General features: G+C 39.4%; 1 protein-coding gene across 14 annotated transcripts in view; it reads right to left on the bottom strand.

The window, feature by feature from the left end:
* PRDM2 (PR/SET domain 2) overlaps positions 1–15,974 on the bottom strand; it is a 73,027-nt gene extending 57,053 nt beyond the window's left edge. For 7 of the 14 annotated variants that reach the window (XR_010392851.1, XR_010392850.1, XM_064525634.1 and 4 more), the window contains exons 1-3: positions 15,603–15,713; positions 7,439–7,512; positions 241–358 (exon numbers count right to left, since the gene is read on the bottom strand). Coding sequence is in view for 7 of the 14 variants with exons in the window: in XM_064525634.1 (XP_064381704.1) it covers positions 241–358; positions 7,439–7,447 (127 nt within the window). In the remaining 7 variants the exon portion in view is untranslated. Of the gene's footprint in view, positions 1–240; positions 359–5,686; positions 5,727–7,438; positions 7,513–9,001; positions 9,028–15,404; positions 15,473–15,602; positions 15,714–15,826 lie in introns of those variants that run through there. The other 7 variants (XM_064525639.1, XM_064525637.1, XM_064525638.1 and 4 more) reach the window with 7 other exon arrangements.
* Positions 15,975–16,515: the final 541 nt, after the last annotated feature.

Here is a 16,515-nt window from a genome sequence, read left to right as displayed (position 1 = left end):
ATCTATTTGCATCTTGGTCTACCTTCAACCCAGATCCTGATGTTCTGGAACCTGAGCTTGGGCTCTGGGAGAAACTGAGACAGAAGCAGACCACTCTTTCCAACATAATCATTTCAAATTAACATACCAGAGATTCACGGCTACCCAGCAGAAGGCAGCATCATATTTTCACAGCAACTGAGTAATTTGTGAGAGCTAGTGTAAAAATCTCCATTCTCTTTTCACAGTTGTAGCACTCACCAAGCCTCGTCTTGTCAACAGCAGATGGGAAGAGCTTCACATCCTCAGGAAGCCCTCGAAGCACATGCTCAGGTACATCAGCTAAGGTCTCCACAGTGCCAATAGGCTCAGTTGTGCTCTACAAGTCAAACAAACAGAAGGACCACAACTATTAGCAAACACAACACAACAGATGATCCACCCATAGAAGCAACAAAAACTTCTAAGTAAAATTTTCTAACATAGAAGCATCTTTTTTAATCAGAACATTAAAGTTTTCACTATCATTTTCATTAATAGCTGCTAATGCTTTAATGCAGAGTTCTAATACCACAAAGATCTTTGAGATGCATGTAGAACACCAATAACTGAAGTTTTTGTTACTATTCTTCTGCTTTAGTTAATGCATGCATTTTGACTACGAGCAGTATATGGCAAATAAATCTAACTGAAGCTGTGTATTCAGCACACACAATTCTAGGTATTTTCTATTTTCTACATATTTTTAAAGAATCCCTTAATTCTTTTAAGCGAAACCTGAGATGTTTTGCAGTTTTCCTGGGTACACACTAGTCTGATATTTGTGTTCATAAGGAAAGCTAACTGGTATTTCACCTTAGAGTATACAGAGATTCTGAAGTTTCAAAACAAAGGGTAATTCCAGCTCCAGAGCGCTTACAGGCTGAGGGTCGAGTCCTGCTTGTACAGCCTTCCCATTTAGTTTTGTCAATCATTTCCTAAACTTACACATAAAAGTTCCAAACAAAACAAGTGTGTATGCCACTTTGCATAAAGGAAAGAATGAAGCACAGTTTCAGTAAGAGGACTAACTTGCCCAGAAACACCAAGTGATGATTTTGGAAACAGTGCAAAGCCAGAACATCAGCTACCCTCAGCCATGCTGAGCATAATTTCAAATATATTAGCAGTTTATTTCCCCCCCCCCCCCTTTTCAAATGATTACCTCTAGGGATACCCAAAGAAAAATCAAATCAGTCTCAAGAAACAACCTGAAAGAGTTTCTGGTATTGCACCAATCCTGCAGTTTCTATGCCATACTGAGAATTCAGTAGCACTGCCTTTACTTGAAACTGTGTCTCATGAGAAAGATCAAACAAATTTAAGGAGAAAAGCTGTACGCACAGTTCTGAAGTGCATATAGCTCAGCTCACAAAGGAGTCATTTATTTCATCGGTTGAATCTAGGATATTGGTGCAAGTGAATGACTACAATGTTTACTAGCATGTGAACTTGGGATACATCATCTACCCTGCCAGGAATATAGATGAACGTACTCTGTACTACCCAACACTAGAAGCCAAGGGGTCAGAGACAAACCACCTTGCATTTATTGGAGATTAATAACATTCATGCAGACTGCTATGGCAGAGTAGCTGACATGCAGAAGTTCCTATTCAAACGTACTTTGCAGCAGCCAGCTCACACCCCAAACTACTAATACCTGTAAGAACAATTAAATTCAAGCAAGTCTTAACTAAATGGTCTCTCTACATGCAGCACACAGAAGCAATCACAGACACTTTCTTCCCCCCTTCCCTTTACCCTGCTATTCATTTTACTCCAAGTGCACTGCAGGCTACAAAACAAAGCTTAATATGTTATGAAGGTACCCTGATTCCAACAAGGGGCAATGAATCAGGCCAGCAAGAACGTATCTAAGAGGTGGGCTTTCAGCCAGAAATTTCTGAAGTGTCAAAATATGCAGCACCTCTGCAGAAATTCTAAACAAGCTATTGGGGCCTGTTGCTATCTTTCTACTACCCCATTTACAACCTATAAACATGCCATACCACTCCGAAGATCAACATTAGAGTATTTGCATGTCAAGTTTACTGCTCTGCTTTGCAACAAACAGATTAAGCTAAAAGGTAGGTTTTAGAGAAATCAATGGGTTTTAAATATTGTCTTCAAAGTTAGTACTTCAGTATCCTAAACATTAGCTATAATTCCCTAATAAATCGGCAATGTGGACTCCCCAGCCAGTAGGCAATAATACAAAAGGTGATCAATCTATTTTTCTACTAAAGCTAGAAAGGCAATAGAAAGCTAATAAATGATTTGTAAATGTTTTATTAAGTGATTCGTTCAATGTCACTTTTTAGAAAATTAGCAGCCTGCGGAACCTGTTAGTATTTGTACTATTGTTCATATAGTATATAGTAGTAAATACTAGTCACTCACTTTTCATAAGCCTAAAATAATTAGCTGTTCATTAGCTAATTATAATTAACAAAATATTTGTTCCTGATAAAAATGACTAGAATTTCAAAGTCAAGCACGCACAATTCCCCATAAAATCACCCACATTATACAAGAGCAGTGCCTGGTGAAAACTAGGCATATGTTGAACACTGTCTAACAGGCCTAAAAATAATAACCTGCCTTTTGATATCTAACATTGATCATTCTGGTCAGGAACAAGTTATAGTGCTGAGAACAGTAACTATTTATGCTCTGAAGAAGCTGTAGCTGGTGTTAAATAATAATTTGAGCCAACTATCCAAGCAAATCCTGACTTTCTGGAAATTATGCTAGCCGTTACATATAACTACAAAGCAGAGATGCAATAGTAGTTTATATATACTGAACAACAGCATTCAAAGCATTTTTCATTGAGCATTTAAGTATATTATGCTGAAAGTTGACTGGAAACATTTGTATCTGCATATGCAATGAAATTTAAGATTTTTATCTCTAAAGAAAAATGGATCAAGCTTCACAGCCTCTTCTTAGCATCCATTCTTTGTGAGGATGCTGAATATGGCAATTATTGTCCTTCACATTTCTGAATGCAACTTGCTGAGTGTTAAGTTTAAGTTACCAGAATACTTCTGCTTCTCCCAGCTTTCTTCAGCAACAGAGAGAAAAATGATAAAACCAGTCACAGCAATGTTATTCTATTGCTGCCTTGGTAAGCCTCAACAGCTGCAGAGACAAATCCTAGAGAGCTATTTGTAGGGGAGAAAGACCCCCAAATTGGAAACTATGGAAGGCACAGAATGCCAGAAATCCCTTCCCATCCACACCAGTGAAGAGACTGGGAAAAAACATTCTTTACTTATAATAGCTGAAGGTGTATTCGAAGCAGAAGAAAGTTTTAATTTGCTCTTCCAAAATCAGAAAGGAAAAATAATGCTGAAAGACAACTGCATGTTAACCTTAAACTGATATGCAAGAAGCCATGTCTCAGCAAACAAAAACCCTCGGTCTTTGCAGCATACTGAACTACAAAGCCTAAATCTTTCCAGTACATTACCCCATGACTTCATCAGGGCAACCCCAACCTTATTTTTCACAGTGGTTTCTAACTAACAAATTATACATAGGCTGATAAGGGAGATAGCTGTTTTGCTCACTGTCTGCAATCAGAACAATATAATTTAAGTTTCAATCTAACAAGCATTCTTTACAACCATAATTAGATAAGTAATTAAAAATCTCAAGCCCACAAAATCTGATTTATCACATTTTTACAAAATAAAGTTAAATAAAATCAGAATCAATTTAGACAGAAGTATATACTGTATCATACATTTTGATGCATCAGACATATTCCTTAATAGTCATACCTCCCTTTGGCCTAAAAAAATTCCCAAACTGTTGTTATTTAAGAGAAGCTTATTTGCATGTAGTAGCAATCAGAACTTAATTTTTCATCTACCTACATAAACCAAAGATTAGCAACTACATTCAGAGAACACAGCACTACAACCCTTTCCAAACCTGCTATATTAATTTCACAAGTACCAGAAAACTGGAAACGGCCTTGCATACAACACAATACATTTCACACCTCAAACAAATGTTAATAAGTAACCAAATACTATTCAATAAAATAAACAATTTAGTTCAAAGCAGTGCAATCTCATTCTATTTGCAATTTAAATGTAGTTATTTAAATGATTTTCCAGATCAGAATTTGTCCCCAAGGAAAGTCTGTCTACCAAATGAAATACTATAAGTTCAGTCACTTTCATCAACATTGAACAATCATTTAAATTGACTTTTCTGTTAAAAAAAATTAGTTTACTTCTTGATAAGGGTAGTGTGCTACAGTCAAATTTTGCATCTATGTAAAGTTCTAATATTTTTTCACTCACTCCAATACTGCAATTTTGAATACAAGAGCACCTGAACTTCCTTTTACTTTCAAACTTGTTGCTCTGAAGCTCATCACAAAAATCACACTGTTAGCATTCAAACTTGCAAGGGTGAAGCGACTTAAAAAAAGAATGCAAAAAAAAAAATCATTTGAAGGCTGCAGGGGTACCCTAACTGAAACTCTGCATAAATTTAGAGTCCATGCACTTTGATAGTAACTTTCAACACATTTATTTTGCAATTTTGTAATAATTCAGCAATTATCAGCAGTTTTGTATACCACAATCAATGAAATTACAGCAATCACAAATTAGACTCCAATATTACAAGCAATGTATAAGCAGAGTAAAACAGTACCTGCTACAATGAGTTTAGAGGTGATACAGAGACTGGAGCAAAAGACAAAAATCATGCCAAACGAACGTGATGAATGGCAAATATTCAGTTAGTATCATGTTTTGGTGAAGACAGGTTTTTAATAACAAATGAAAATATAAATGGAAGGATGCCAAGAAGAAAGAAGGACATGGCTGAGGTTAGAAGGGGTAGTTGTATTGTGAAATAGAGATGAAGAGACCAAGGAAGATTGCTGACGCAAACAGCCAGCTAGCATGAGACAGGTCAGTCAGAAGCAGAAAGTTCTCTGCTTGTCCAAAAACCTTATCTGGCCACTCCTCCTGGCAGCAATTTTAGTGTGCATGCTTGAAGATTACAGATATGCTATAAATATTTGAAATCTTGAACAAAAGTAAAAAATTCAGAAGGGAATGAAGGGGGGGGGTTACAACAAGTATAGCCATAATTTGCTAATTTACACCTCCACCATTTTTTAATAACCATGCAATTTTCCAGGTAACCTTGCAAACTTCCTCCTACTTAATCTTAATGCAGTTTGAGACACAGCAGATGTTACTGATGAAAAATCCATCTTTGCTTGCTTTTTTAAAATAAATTATCCAGACTTTTCTAATGAAGCAGTTTAAATATCAAAGGAATATTTTTTAAAAATACTAAGAAAATGCAAGCCATCTCTGAGACAGCAATTTTCCAAGAAACCCAGCAATATTAGTTCCAATAAAAAATGCACTTTTTTTAAAACCCTTTTTCTCCTTACTACAAGGTAGAGGCCATATCAAAGTATTTATGAAGTGGTTTTCTTTAAGAATACTATGGAATGAACAACAAAACTAACAATCTTTTCATATAAACCAATTAACAAACGCCCAATTAGTTGCATGGTCACTGAAGTCACACCAAAAGCAGAGATAAGCAGAATGAAAGAAATATGAGAAGACAACAGTTGAAAGATTGTTTGACATGAGGCAAAGACATTTCTTATACAGACCTGGCACTACAACTTGTCAGTGAATGAAATGACAAGGGCACTGCAAGAAAAAACACCACAGGGTTGATGCTAAATACACACTTAACATGAATGGTAACTAAACAATAAAAAGCCATATAAGCTCCATACACCTTGGAAACTAAGTGTGAAAGCCAGAGATGCCAAGAAAGACTCAAAGCTATTGTAACCATTCCCTGAGGCAGGGTCATCTCATTATTTAACTGCAAGATGACATACATCACAGCACTGCATAAGCAATATTAGCAGTCCAGTAAGAATGATGGAGACTTAGTTTCACACAGCAGAGAAGTCTTAACTCTAGAAATAGATCAGTGATGGGGGAAGAAAAAGAAAAACCCACACAAATGGGAAGGAAACAGAGCCACTGATAACAATTACTAAAGATCAGAGTCTAGAGCTTTCAGAATTTTAGCAGAGCCCAAAGTTTATCAGAACAACCAGCAGAGCAGAGTTACTACTCTAGCATAGAGCAATAAGCTGTTTGCTTTATTCCCTTGAGCACATTCAAAACAAACCTTAAAAGTGAAAAGGTTTGAAGTCTCAATATACAAATTGTGACACTGTCCTAGCTATCACAAACCAGACTACTGCTGCTTCAAAGCATGCTAATACAAATGTTAACATGCATACTTCGCAACACCTATGTATTTCAAGACTATGATAGAGATCATACTATTTTTTAAATATACATGTATATATTTAAGGCCACTTTTCACTTTAAATTAGAGGAAAAAAGCAACAGGAGACATCCCATCAACCAATTCCACACCATAGCTAGTTGCACTTACTCTTCTACAGCAGTAGTGATAGAGTGCACTTCAGCAAAGTGCTAACTATATTGTATGCTAATGATGATCAATTATATTGTTCCTAAGTGACATGTCTGGAGCATAAGGGCAATAAAAGCACTCAGAAACAGACATCAGTGAGAAAGGTGTACAAAGTATTTTACTTCACTGTGTACTGTGGTTGTTTTTGGCTAAGAAAACAAGAAGCTTCTATTCAAAGTCAGCTTTTTTAACAAATAAAAAAAGGTATTCCCTCAGTTTAATATCCTGTGTTCATATTCCCTTGCCAAAAGGACTTTGTTACATCCTCATATTTATAGGAAAAATTAAGGCTCATATCTTTAACAACACTGTGTGCAATAGACAGAAATTTTTACTTGGATAGAGAAATAGAAAATAAAATCATGTACACTTGGCAGTGATTAGAACAGCCTCTAGAATATTCAAGATATTATTCTTGTGTCTATATAGTAGACTACTGCACCATAAAGGAAATGCACCTTCCAAGTCTTAACTTGATTCTAGACAAACGTTTAGGTTCTTGAAAAGTGAGAAACTTTCTGTTGAATCAATTTCCATGACAGATTCTCCCTCTATGCACATTTGAATTGGTACAACGGTGGGGCATGGGGTGGGAAGTCTTCAATTTTCAAGTCATTCTCATAAGCAGCTGCTTATCAAAAGCCTTAGAAGAAAATACATTTCTTGGACAGGTGTTTTTCTAAGAGGTGCCAGCCACCATATCTTACATGTGACTGAAGGGAATTCACACAGAAAATGAAATAAATTTCACAAACACAATGTCAAGAGGAGGATTATGGAATTTAATGGAACTGAAGATTTTAGACAACATTTTTAGTGGATGATTTACTTTTCTTATTGAGAATTAGCTGGTCTAACATCTAGGTGAAGTATTTTGATAAAGTCTTACATTTAAACTCACCTGGTTCATTTTGAATTCCTGTTGTGTTCTGAAAAGATACACACAACAAAGAAACTCCTTTGATTACATGAGCCCTAAAAAGAAAAACAGACAATTGTAACACGTACCTACCTAAAAATTTACAGTGAATTGAAAGTACACATACAGACCTGTAGAGTTTCTCCTCTTAAAAGGATTTTTCACACAGCAGCATATTGCTTTATACAAAATCTGCTCCAGGGTATAGTTTTGTCATTATAGCTCAAACGTACTTGAATAATCTAAAGAGGGTTATCTATCATTAATTTTTGTCTCAGTTTTAAACAAAGATGAAACAGAAATGTACTTGACGAGGACTGTTTCATTTGTTTTTAAAAACAAGTTAGGCTGCTTGGCATTGAGTAATTTTAGAAAACTTTAATAGTCAAACTACTTTAGTATTTAGTATCAAAGCAGTATGAAAGACTAAGTGCACTTTTGAATTTAACAAGATGCATGCAATTGAGTCCCCACTCTCCACTATTCCTTTCGGGATGCACTATCACAGCTTTCTAACCTACCCCAGCACATCTGCAAATTTGATTCAGTTTCTAGAGATGATGCATCCCAAACACTTGATTTTCAAAAAAACTTCTAACATTGAGCCAACACCAAAAAAGTACCAGAAAAGTAGAGAATGCTCAAGGGCTTTCATTACTATTTACAGTCACTTCTGAGATTCTATTAAATCCTGCCATGGCAATAATGTCCCTTTGTCTCCAAACTTCTTATGTGTTAGCACACAGTTGCTTCTCAGACATCTTCCACATACCATTTACTTCCCTCACCCTTGACACCTTAACTCATTCTCCCCTCTTGACAAATACAATTTCTACTTCAGACATTTTTACTCGAATGCTTTAGACAAATGGTTCCTGAAATATGATCCATAGACTGCCTGTCATCTGCTGAAAGTTGCCCTAGCACATGGAAGTGGGGATTAAATGAAAAGCAAAAGTCGGAGTCATTATGAACTTTTGCACTTGAGATGAGGCCTGAATTACAAAGAAAAAAAATCAATTTTTATTCACTGTCCATTTGGACTATATCTGCACAAAGTCAATTTATAAATGAAATTATACAGATACAAGAAGCATCAAAACATTTCCTAGTGTGAAAAACAACTTATTTTTAGTAACACAAATGTCTTGTTTTTCTATACTTGGCTTTAAAACAAAAACGATTATTCATGTAAAGAAAACAAAAGCAAGAAAGTTTTATATTAACATGATTTTACAGCATAGTCCAATGAACTCTCCCAGCTGCAGCACATGAGTTTAAGCAGTTATTGTCTCCAGCTATTTCCACCTTTTCTCCTCCCTCTCACTGAAGATAATCAGTCCCTCAAAGATGACAGTTTTCTATCGTGGTTCTGGAAAGTGATTTAGAAAACTTACTATGAGAAGTGCAAATATATTACATTGTGGTAAATGACATCATAGTCTTGAAGTATAATGATTTTCAGCATTGAATGTACAAGGAAGATATTTAACCTAGAACCCTAGGTATACAAAGACAAGTAAGAAGGATTTAAAACACACTTACAGAGGCACACATACAACAGCATCACTACTCAGCCACTAAATGGAAACTACAAGAGACAACCAGTAAGTATACAAGTGATGGGTTGAAGAGGTAAATGCAAAAGAAAAGTTCTGTCAAGCAGAAATATTTTCCCTCTAAGCTGAGCTTTTTTACTTGTGTTGCCACAGAAATAATACAAACTATTAAAACAATCAATAAATAATAATTTAATAAATGCAAATTAATGTTTTTAATCAACTTTTACAGAACTGGTTATTTCCAAACCACTTGATGGTACTTCTAGCAGGAAAAGATGACAAACCTTAACATATTGCTGTATTTAAGTGTATACACAATACCATTTAGATGAATTTCCTAAAGGACTACACTACTCTCTACTCTTTTAGCTATCAGCTACCAGAGGAACCACTGTGTCATAAAATAAAAGTAGACAATAAATAAAGTATAGCAAACCAAAAGCCACAATGAGTTTTTAATAGAGCTATTAATGTAAAACGCATTTCATCTTAAAATTTTGTATCTGCAGTTGTGATAAGTTACACACATGAGCTCTCTAACCACAAAATGATTTCAAGATATTTCTCCATTTTACCTTTCCCCACATTATCTATTTTGTTAACAATGAACCCAATTGTGCAGAAAGATTAATCATACTGGGGAAAAATTTGAAAACAATTAAGACCATGGATACTTTTTAGACATTCACTAGCTTTCTTTATAACTAAATGAAAAATAACATCAGAACAGAAGACAAAGCACTTGTAACACTTCATTTGTTTAACTTTTAGTGCACAAAGGTCAACAAAAACTGAAAACAGGAATCAGATTCTGCAACTGCTGTGCAAGACTTAGCTCCCCATATGATCAATGACTACCCACAACTTATCTACTCCTTTCACGGCAAACAGAAATAGGCCTTCAACTTCATACACTGATAAAATGATTTAATAGCTACACATCCAATTAAGTCTACCACTAGATTTCCCAAAAAAGCCTCAAAGAAAATTATACTGCATTGATTTGTAATCACAGGAATCGTGGTATATTAGGTTTAAAGTGAGAATGACCACATTAAACTTGTTATTTTACATCAACAATAGACCACAACTGTATTAGTGCTTTGAAAAAGCCACATCAGTAGCTACACCAAATAGAGGTAAAATACTTTTATCTGACCTCTTCACCAAGTTCAACAGCAACATACAGTTTTATCTACCAAAGACCAGAATACTCAGTTACTGCTCTCCCAGCTCTTTACAAGGTCTATCACAATAAGCCTCAAAGATCCACTCAAGATGACCTTAATAAAAGGTAAATAAAGGTTGTAATGCCAAGCATTTTCCATGAAGTACACTCACCAGTACAATAACCTCTGAATTCTTCAGATTAATTTCCAGAAAGCATTGCCAAGACATTTATTTCAAACTATTACCTACTACCTATATTCCATGAGTACAAAATTCCCAGGTAGGTTCAGAAGATATTAAAGCGATAGGAGAACAAATGCAAGGGGAAGATGATTTACCGCATCATATAATCTTGGAGTGTCAAAAAAGCCCATTTAGAAAGGCAACAACTTATATTTATTTAGAGGAGACTATACACAGCATTCTTAGTGGAGGAAACACTACTCATGCTAAAACAAAACACTGAAAAACAAAGATAGTTTGACCTTGCTCTGAATTCTACACTTAAGGATTTTTAAATATTCCTTAAAAATATATATACACACACAATTTACTTGGAATGAAGTAAGCAAACAAAAGCAGATAACTTATTACAAAAGCAGCATTACAGATCTTTAAAACTCTACGACATGGTACTTTTAGCGGACATTCTAGGTTATACTAAACAGGCTATATTCTGCCTTTGTAAGCAATATTTATCATCTCCACATGTGTAATGTTTTTTATTCCAGAATCAAAAAACATTTTGAAAGAATGTTACCAGCAATTCAGAGAAAGGAAAAAAAACCAAAAAAGTATCAATCCTATTTTGGAAACAGAAAATGACACATTACATCACTGCCCAAGTACAAAAAAGTTCATGACAAAACCTGGGACAAAACTTAAAGTCTCAACATTCAACTTCACTAATGAACAGTGGTTTCAGCTGGGATATTGCAGGGCTTTGGGGACTGTCTTTTTCTTTGTTTTGGCTTTTAATTGCAGCACATGAAAAGGTTTTTTTTTTTTAATACCAGGATGTTCTTTTTTTTGCAATTCAGTAATGAAATATTCTATACACAAATTTTGAATTTATTATGTGAAACAAAGCATGCAAGAATCTTTTAAATTCATGTTAACCCTCAAAGATTAAAAACAGGTATTTCAAAGACACACACAACAAGCACTGTCTACAGGCAGTTAATTGCAGAGATATTCTCAGTTACCTAAGACTACCAGGGAAAAAAAAATGGAGAAAAATGGAATGCAAAAATAAATGAGACAATGAATTTCTGGACACTAATTAAATCCTGTTGTCTATCATCCATTAAAGAAAAGAATCTTTGCTTACTGCTATGTAACCAAATGGTATACCTTAAAAAGGTTTACACAGTTATCCACACTAAGAAATCACCAATGCTAAAATAAAACCTGTTTCCCACCTAGCACACAGTTTTCTAAAAAACCATTTCTTCCTCATTGCAAAAACAGGCTGTAACCAGTCGAGAAAAATAAGTCTCTAAAAACTGTAAATATACAGAAATACCATTCCAATCTTCAGACATAAGTACACTTTTTAAATTAAATTCTACTTGCAATGATAGTAATTTTTAATTAAAATCTTCTTGGGGAAGTACATTGCTGATTTATTAGCACACAAAATATACTCCATTTCAGTCATTTCTTTTTTACAGTACAGATTCAGCCTCCCTTCTTTTGCTTATATGCATGTTTTCCATGGAGGTAGAAAAAAATTTTGCTGCTAAGAACATAATCAGAGAAAGTACATACTGGTGAAATTAAATAATTTGGGGAGTTTTGGCTAATTATCAAGATCATGCCTGCCTTTTTGCATGCTAACAAATTCAACAGGAAATGTATTGCAGTACCTTAAGAATCTCTTGATATTCATCAAGGCTATGTGTACTTCAAAGAAACCTTATAACAGTCCAATTAAAGTTGAAATGAACAAATCCAAGATTAAGAGCACTACACTGAAACAGGTATCTTTCCAAGACATTACGGCATACTACGCCCATCGATAATGCTAGAGAATTACCACATTCACACTGAAAGATTGCCAAATATGAATAATTAGTGCACTAGGGATTTCATGAAAGCAAGATACTCAAACATGTATTTTGAAGGTACATCCAATATAATGATGTACAGGACTAAATCTGGGGTTGTTACAGAACACTAAAATTTATGAAACAGTAAATGAGAAAGGACTAACATATAATGCCATTTCATATCTGAAAGAATTAAGATAACCATGCTAACTACAAAGATCGAAGGAAATATGAAGGAAAGACTATGTCCAGCACAGATGTTCAAGTTTCAACACACATGAATTCACAAACTCCAGCTGCTTATAAATCCTTGACAGAAAACATGGAAGTAGTAGTCTCCAGTCTTCACCAGTAAAGCAAATAACTCATGGACAAGGTACTGTACTATTGCCATACGTCATAGCATAAGCTTTCTTTTCTGGTTGAGATGCTCACTGGAAGGTCTTGCAAGACATACTGCCAGTTAACCACTGTCAGGAGATTATGGATACAATAAAATATTACCACACTTGCCATCTCTAACAATCTCTCTGAACTGTTCTGACTTCAATAGATAGACACCTAGCAAGGAACAATATTTAGATCTTTCTATATGCTACCACTTTTTTACCCCTAGGGATAAAGGCATTTGTATAAAACATTGACATGCAGACATCACTGCACTGGAGGATGGACTTCAAGAGCCTTTTTAAAGATCTCAGTTCACCTCAACTTTCTGCTACAGCTCCCTTCCCTTTGCAAGCAAGGATTCATGTAGAAAAATAAAATGAGTGGGTTACACAAACGTACATAAATACTTTAGCACCCTCCCATCGTCCTCCACACTATTCTGGAAGAAGGTTCTTCTTCCGACCCCCACACCTGCAGTAAACAGACATCTAATGAAGAATCTCCAAACAGCACATCCATCACAGCATTTGCATCAAAGATATATTACCCAAAATGATCACTCTGCCTTTTGATTTTTAAGCTACCTGTAGTTTCACGAAAGTGAAATTTGGCCACATTTTTATGAATGCCATGGGTAAACAGGCTGTTGAGACATCTGTGTCCTAGCAAATCCCAGGACAACAATACTGAGCCATACTGAAATCCCACAGGTATAAGTTTCTCATAGCCATCTCTACTTCTCAAGTCTGACAGGTCTTCTGTTCCTTAAAGGTCACTCTCCCCCCACATCTATCAATAATGCAGTTCTATTTGTAGAAACAATGGTGGGAATACTATCACTAATCCTTTGTCACCGGTTTTAACAATTTTCCTTAACTGACTAGGAGTAATTTTCAAGACCGCAGGGTTTGAAGGGCCAGAGGTTTCTCTGCCCATATCAAAGAAAGAACGCCTGAATTCTTAGCATGCATATCATGTTTATGTGGCATAATATGTGGCAAGCATCAAAAGACAACAGGACATTATATAGATACCACACTGCTGTACATGTCCAGTTTTTCTAATCTACTTAATACAGGGGAAAAGGACTTGGCATCAGAATAACATGCTTAAACAAGGTCAAGAGCATAGGCTGGAAGGAGCAAACTGGAGTGATACCAGAAATGCAAGCAGTTCTATTGTCTTCAAGAATTGTCTGCTGTACATCACTCAAATGCAAAATATGAAAAGGATTTCTTTTGTCACTGAATGCTTCAACAGCAGATGTGACTAAGTCACCTTTCCTTCTTCCATCAGCAATTGGAAAAAGCTTAAAGTTTTCTTTAGCATTTCAAAATGAAACTTTTGCAGCTTCATACAGAATTTCAAACCATTAGAAGCTTTAGTGAAGACTGTCTACACACTCGTGAGACAGTTATCAACTACGCTGCACGTGCTGTACTGGCTTAAATGACCAAAAATGTCATTGAAGACACTGCTTTCCATCTGCCCAAAAGGTTTTGTCAGCAAAGTTACTCTCTTGCCCTAAACATTCTTCCCCAAGATACCACTGCACTACTGCAAAGAAATCTGTTTTAAGTGGCATGTTTTAAGAAGGGTGTTTAAACTAAGGAATCTGATTTAGGAATTAATTTCTCCCACTCCCCTCTCACCCAGTTTGGCACAGACTTGATCTGAAGCCAGCTTTAAGGCTTGTGAGTTGCCGAAACTTTTGAAGACAGCATATTACAAACCGTTCGGATGATCAAAGCTATTGTCTCGCAAGGTCAAACTGGCAGCACTTGTAAAGCGCTGCCTGGCTTTTCAGACGGTATCTCACACACCCCGCACCGAGGTATCAACCTCTGAGGCAACGCTGCAGGTGAGAACACCTGAAAACGGCTCTCAGGAGGAAGCTGCTGCTTCCAAAGGGTCTCTGCCACGCCCCTAACCTCTTAGGGCCAGCTCCCCGCCCCAACTCCACACGCATCACCCCACGGTGACCTCCCCGCCCCGACTTCGCACCTCACAGCAAGCTCCCCATCCCGACCCCACACACATCACCCCACGGTGACCTCCCCGCCCCGACTTCACGCCTCACAGCAAGCTCCCCATCCCGACCCCACACACATCGCCCCACGGTGACCTCCCCGCCCCGACTTCACGCCTCACAGCAAGCTCCCCATCCCGACCCCACACACATCGCCCCACGGTGACCTCCCCGCCCCGACTTCACGCCTCACAGCAAGCTCCCCATCCCGACCCCACACACATCGCCCCACGGTGACCTCCCCGCCCCGACTTCACGCCTCACAGCAAGCTCCCCATCCCGACCCCACACACATCGCCCCACGGTGACCTCCCCGCCCCGACTTCACGCCTCACAACAAGCTCCCCATCCCGACCCCACACACATCGCCCCACGGTGACCTCCCCGCCCCGACTTCACGCCTCACAAGCAAGCTCCCCATCCCGACCCCACACACATCGCGCCATGGCAAGCTCTCTGCCTCGACTGCGCCCCACAGCGAGCTCCCTGCCTCGACCCCACACACTGCCCCAAAACGAGCTCCCAACCCCACACACATTGCCCCATGGCGAGTCCCCCCCCCCCCCCGACCGTGTGGCCGACAGCGAGCTCCCCGCCCCGACCCCACACACACTCCCCCACACACATCGCCCCACGGCGAGCTCCCCGCCCCGACCCCACACACGTCGCCCCACGGCGAGCTCCCCGCCCCCGTGCCCCCTGCCCCACAGCGAGCTCCCCGCCCCAACCCCGCGCCGGTCCCTCACCCCCGCCCCACGCCGCCCCTCCGCGGGACCCCCCGGGCCGGCTCCTCCTCCGCGAAGGAGGGTCCCGGGCGCGGCCCTGCCCTGCCCGCCACCGCCCTCCTCCCTCGCCGCGGCCCCGCGGCGGCTCTGTCCACCGCCCCGTCCGTCCCTCCCGCCCTGCCTCCGCGGCAGCCGCGGGCCCCGCTGCCTCCCTCGTACCTGCGGCGCCGCCGCCCGTGGCCCGGCTCTACGCGGCGCGCAGCGGCCTCGGGCTCCGGCTCCCTCCGGACGCCATTTTGTCTCCAGCCTCGGAAGTGACGTTGGGGGGGGGGGGAGGCCGCGGGCAGGGCCCCCCCCTCACGCCAGGACCCCCGCCCGGGCGGGGCCGCCCCCCCCCGCCCCCTCCCCACAGGGCCGCCCGAGGCCGCCGCAGCTCATCGCACCTGCCGGCGCCGGCCTCCACCGTGCCGCCGCCATCCGCCGCCGCGCGCCCCGGCGGGGGCTGTCTGTGGAGAGACAGAGCAGGTTCTCGTTGCCTTTTCTCTTTCTTCCCCCCTTCGCGGTGACGCAGCTCCGCGAGGCAGCTCCCTTTTCCCGCCTCGGACTGAGAAATGAGGAGGAAAAAAAAAAAGTCGGTTTCTGTGGGGAAATAACATGAATAACCGGAGATGGTGCCCAGGGGCACAGACCTGGGCAGGTCCTCGCCCCTGAGGGGGAGACGTGGGCGATCGCTCCCGATTTTAACGTCCCGCCTGGTTCAGACCCATTTTGGGGATCATACTCAGGATTTAAAACCTCACATAAACCGTGCTGCCCAGTGAAAGGCTTCTTAGTGTAATTTCTGACCAACTACCTGATGGGAAGAAGAAAAAAAGCAAAGTTATCTCCTGAGAAATATATGTTTGTACTATAGGGCATAAAAACATCTCTATCCCTTTGTTTAGTTGGCACAGTAAAATGATTTTGACCCTCATTTGAAGCTTATATCCATAATACTGTGACAGAAATGTAGTCTTGTGGGAAGAAATTGGGAACTCTCCTACATCAAAGCGTGGAGAATTTGCCCTCCACACACAGGAAAAAAAGCTTTAACTTAACCCCAGTAGGCAATGGGACACATTAAACTAATACA

This window comes from Dromaius novaehollandiae, chromosome 24 (assembly GCF_036370855.1).
Source record: "Dromaius novaehollandiae isolate bDroNov1 chromosome 24, bDroNov1.hap1, whole genome shotgun sequence".
NCBI lineage: Eukaryota > Metazoa > Chordata > Aves > Casuariiformes > Dromaiidae > Dromaius > Dromaius novaehollandiae.
This window is presented reverse-complemented; position numbering and strand designations above follow the sequence as displayed.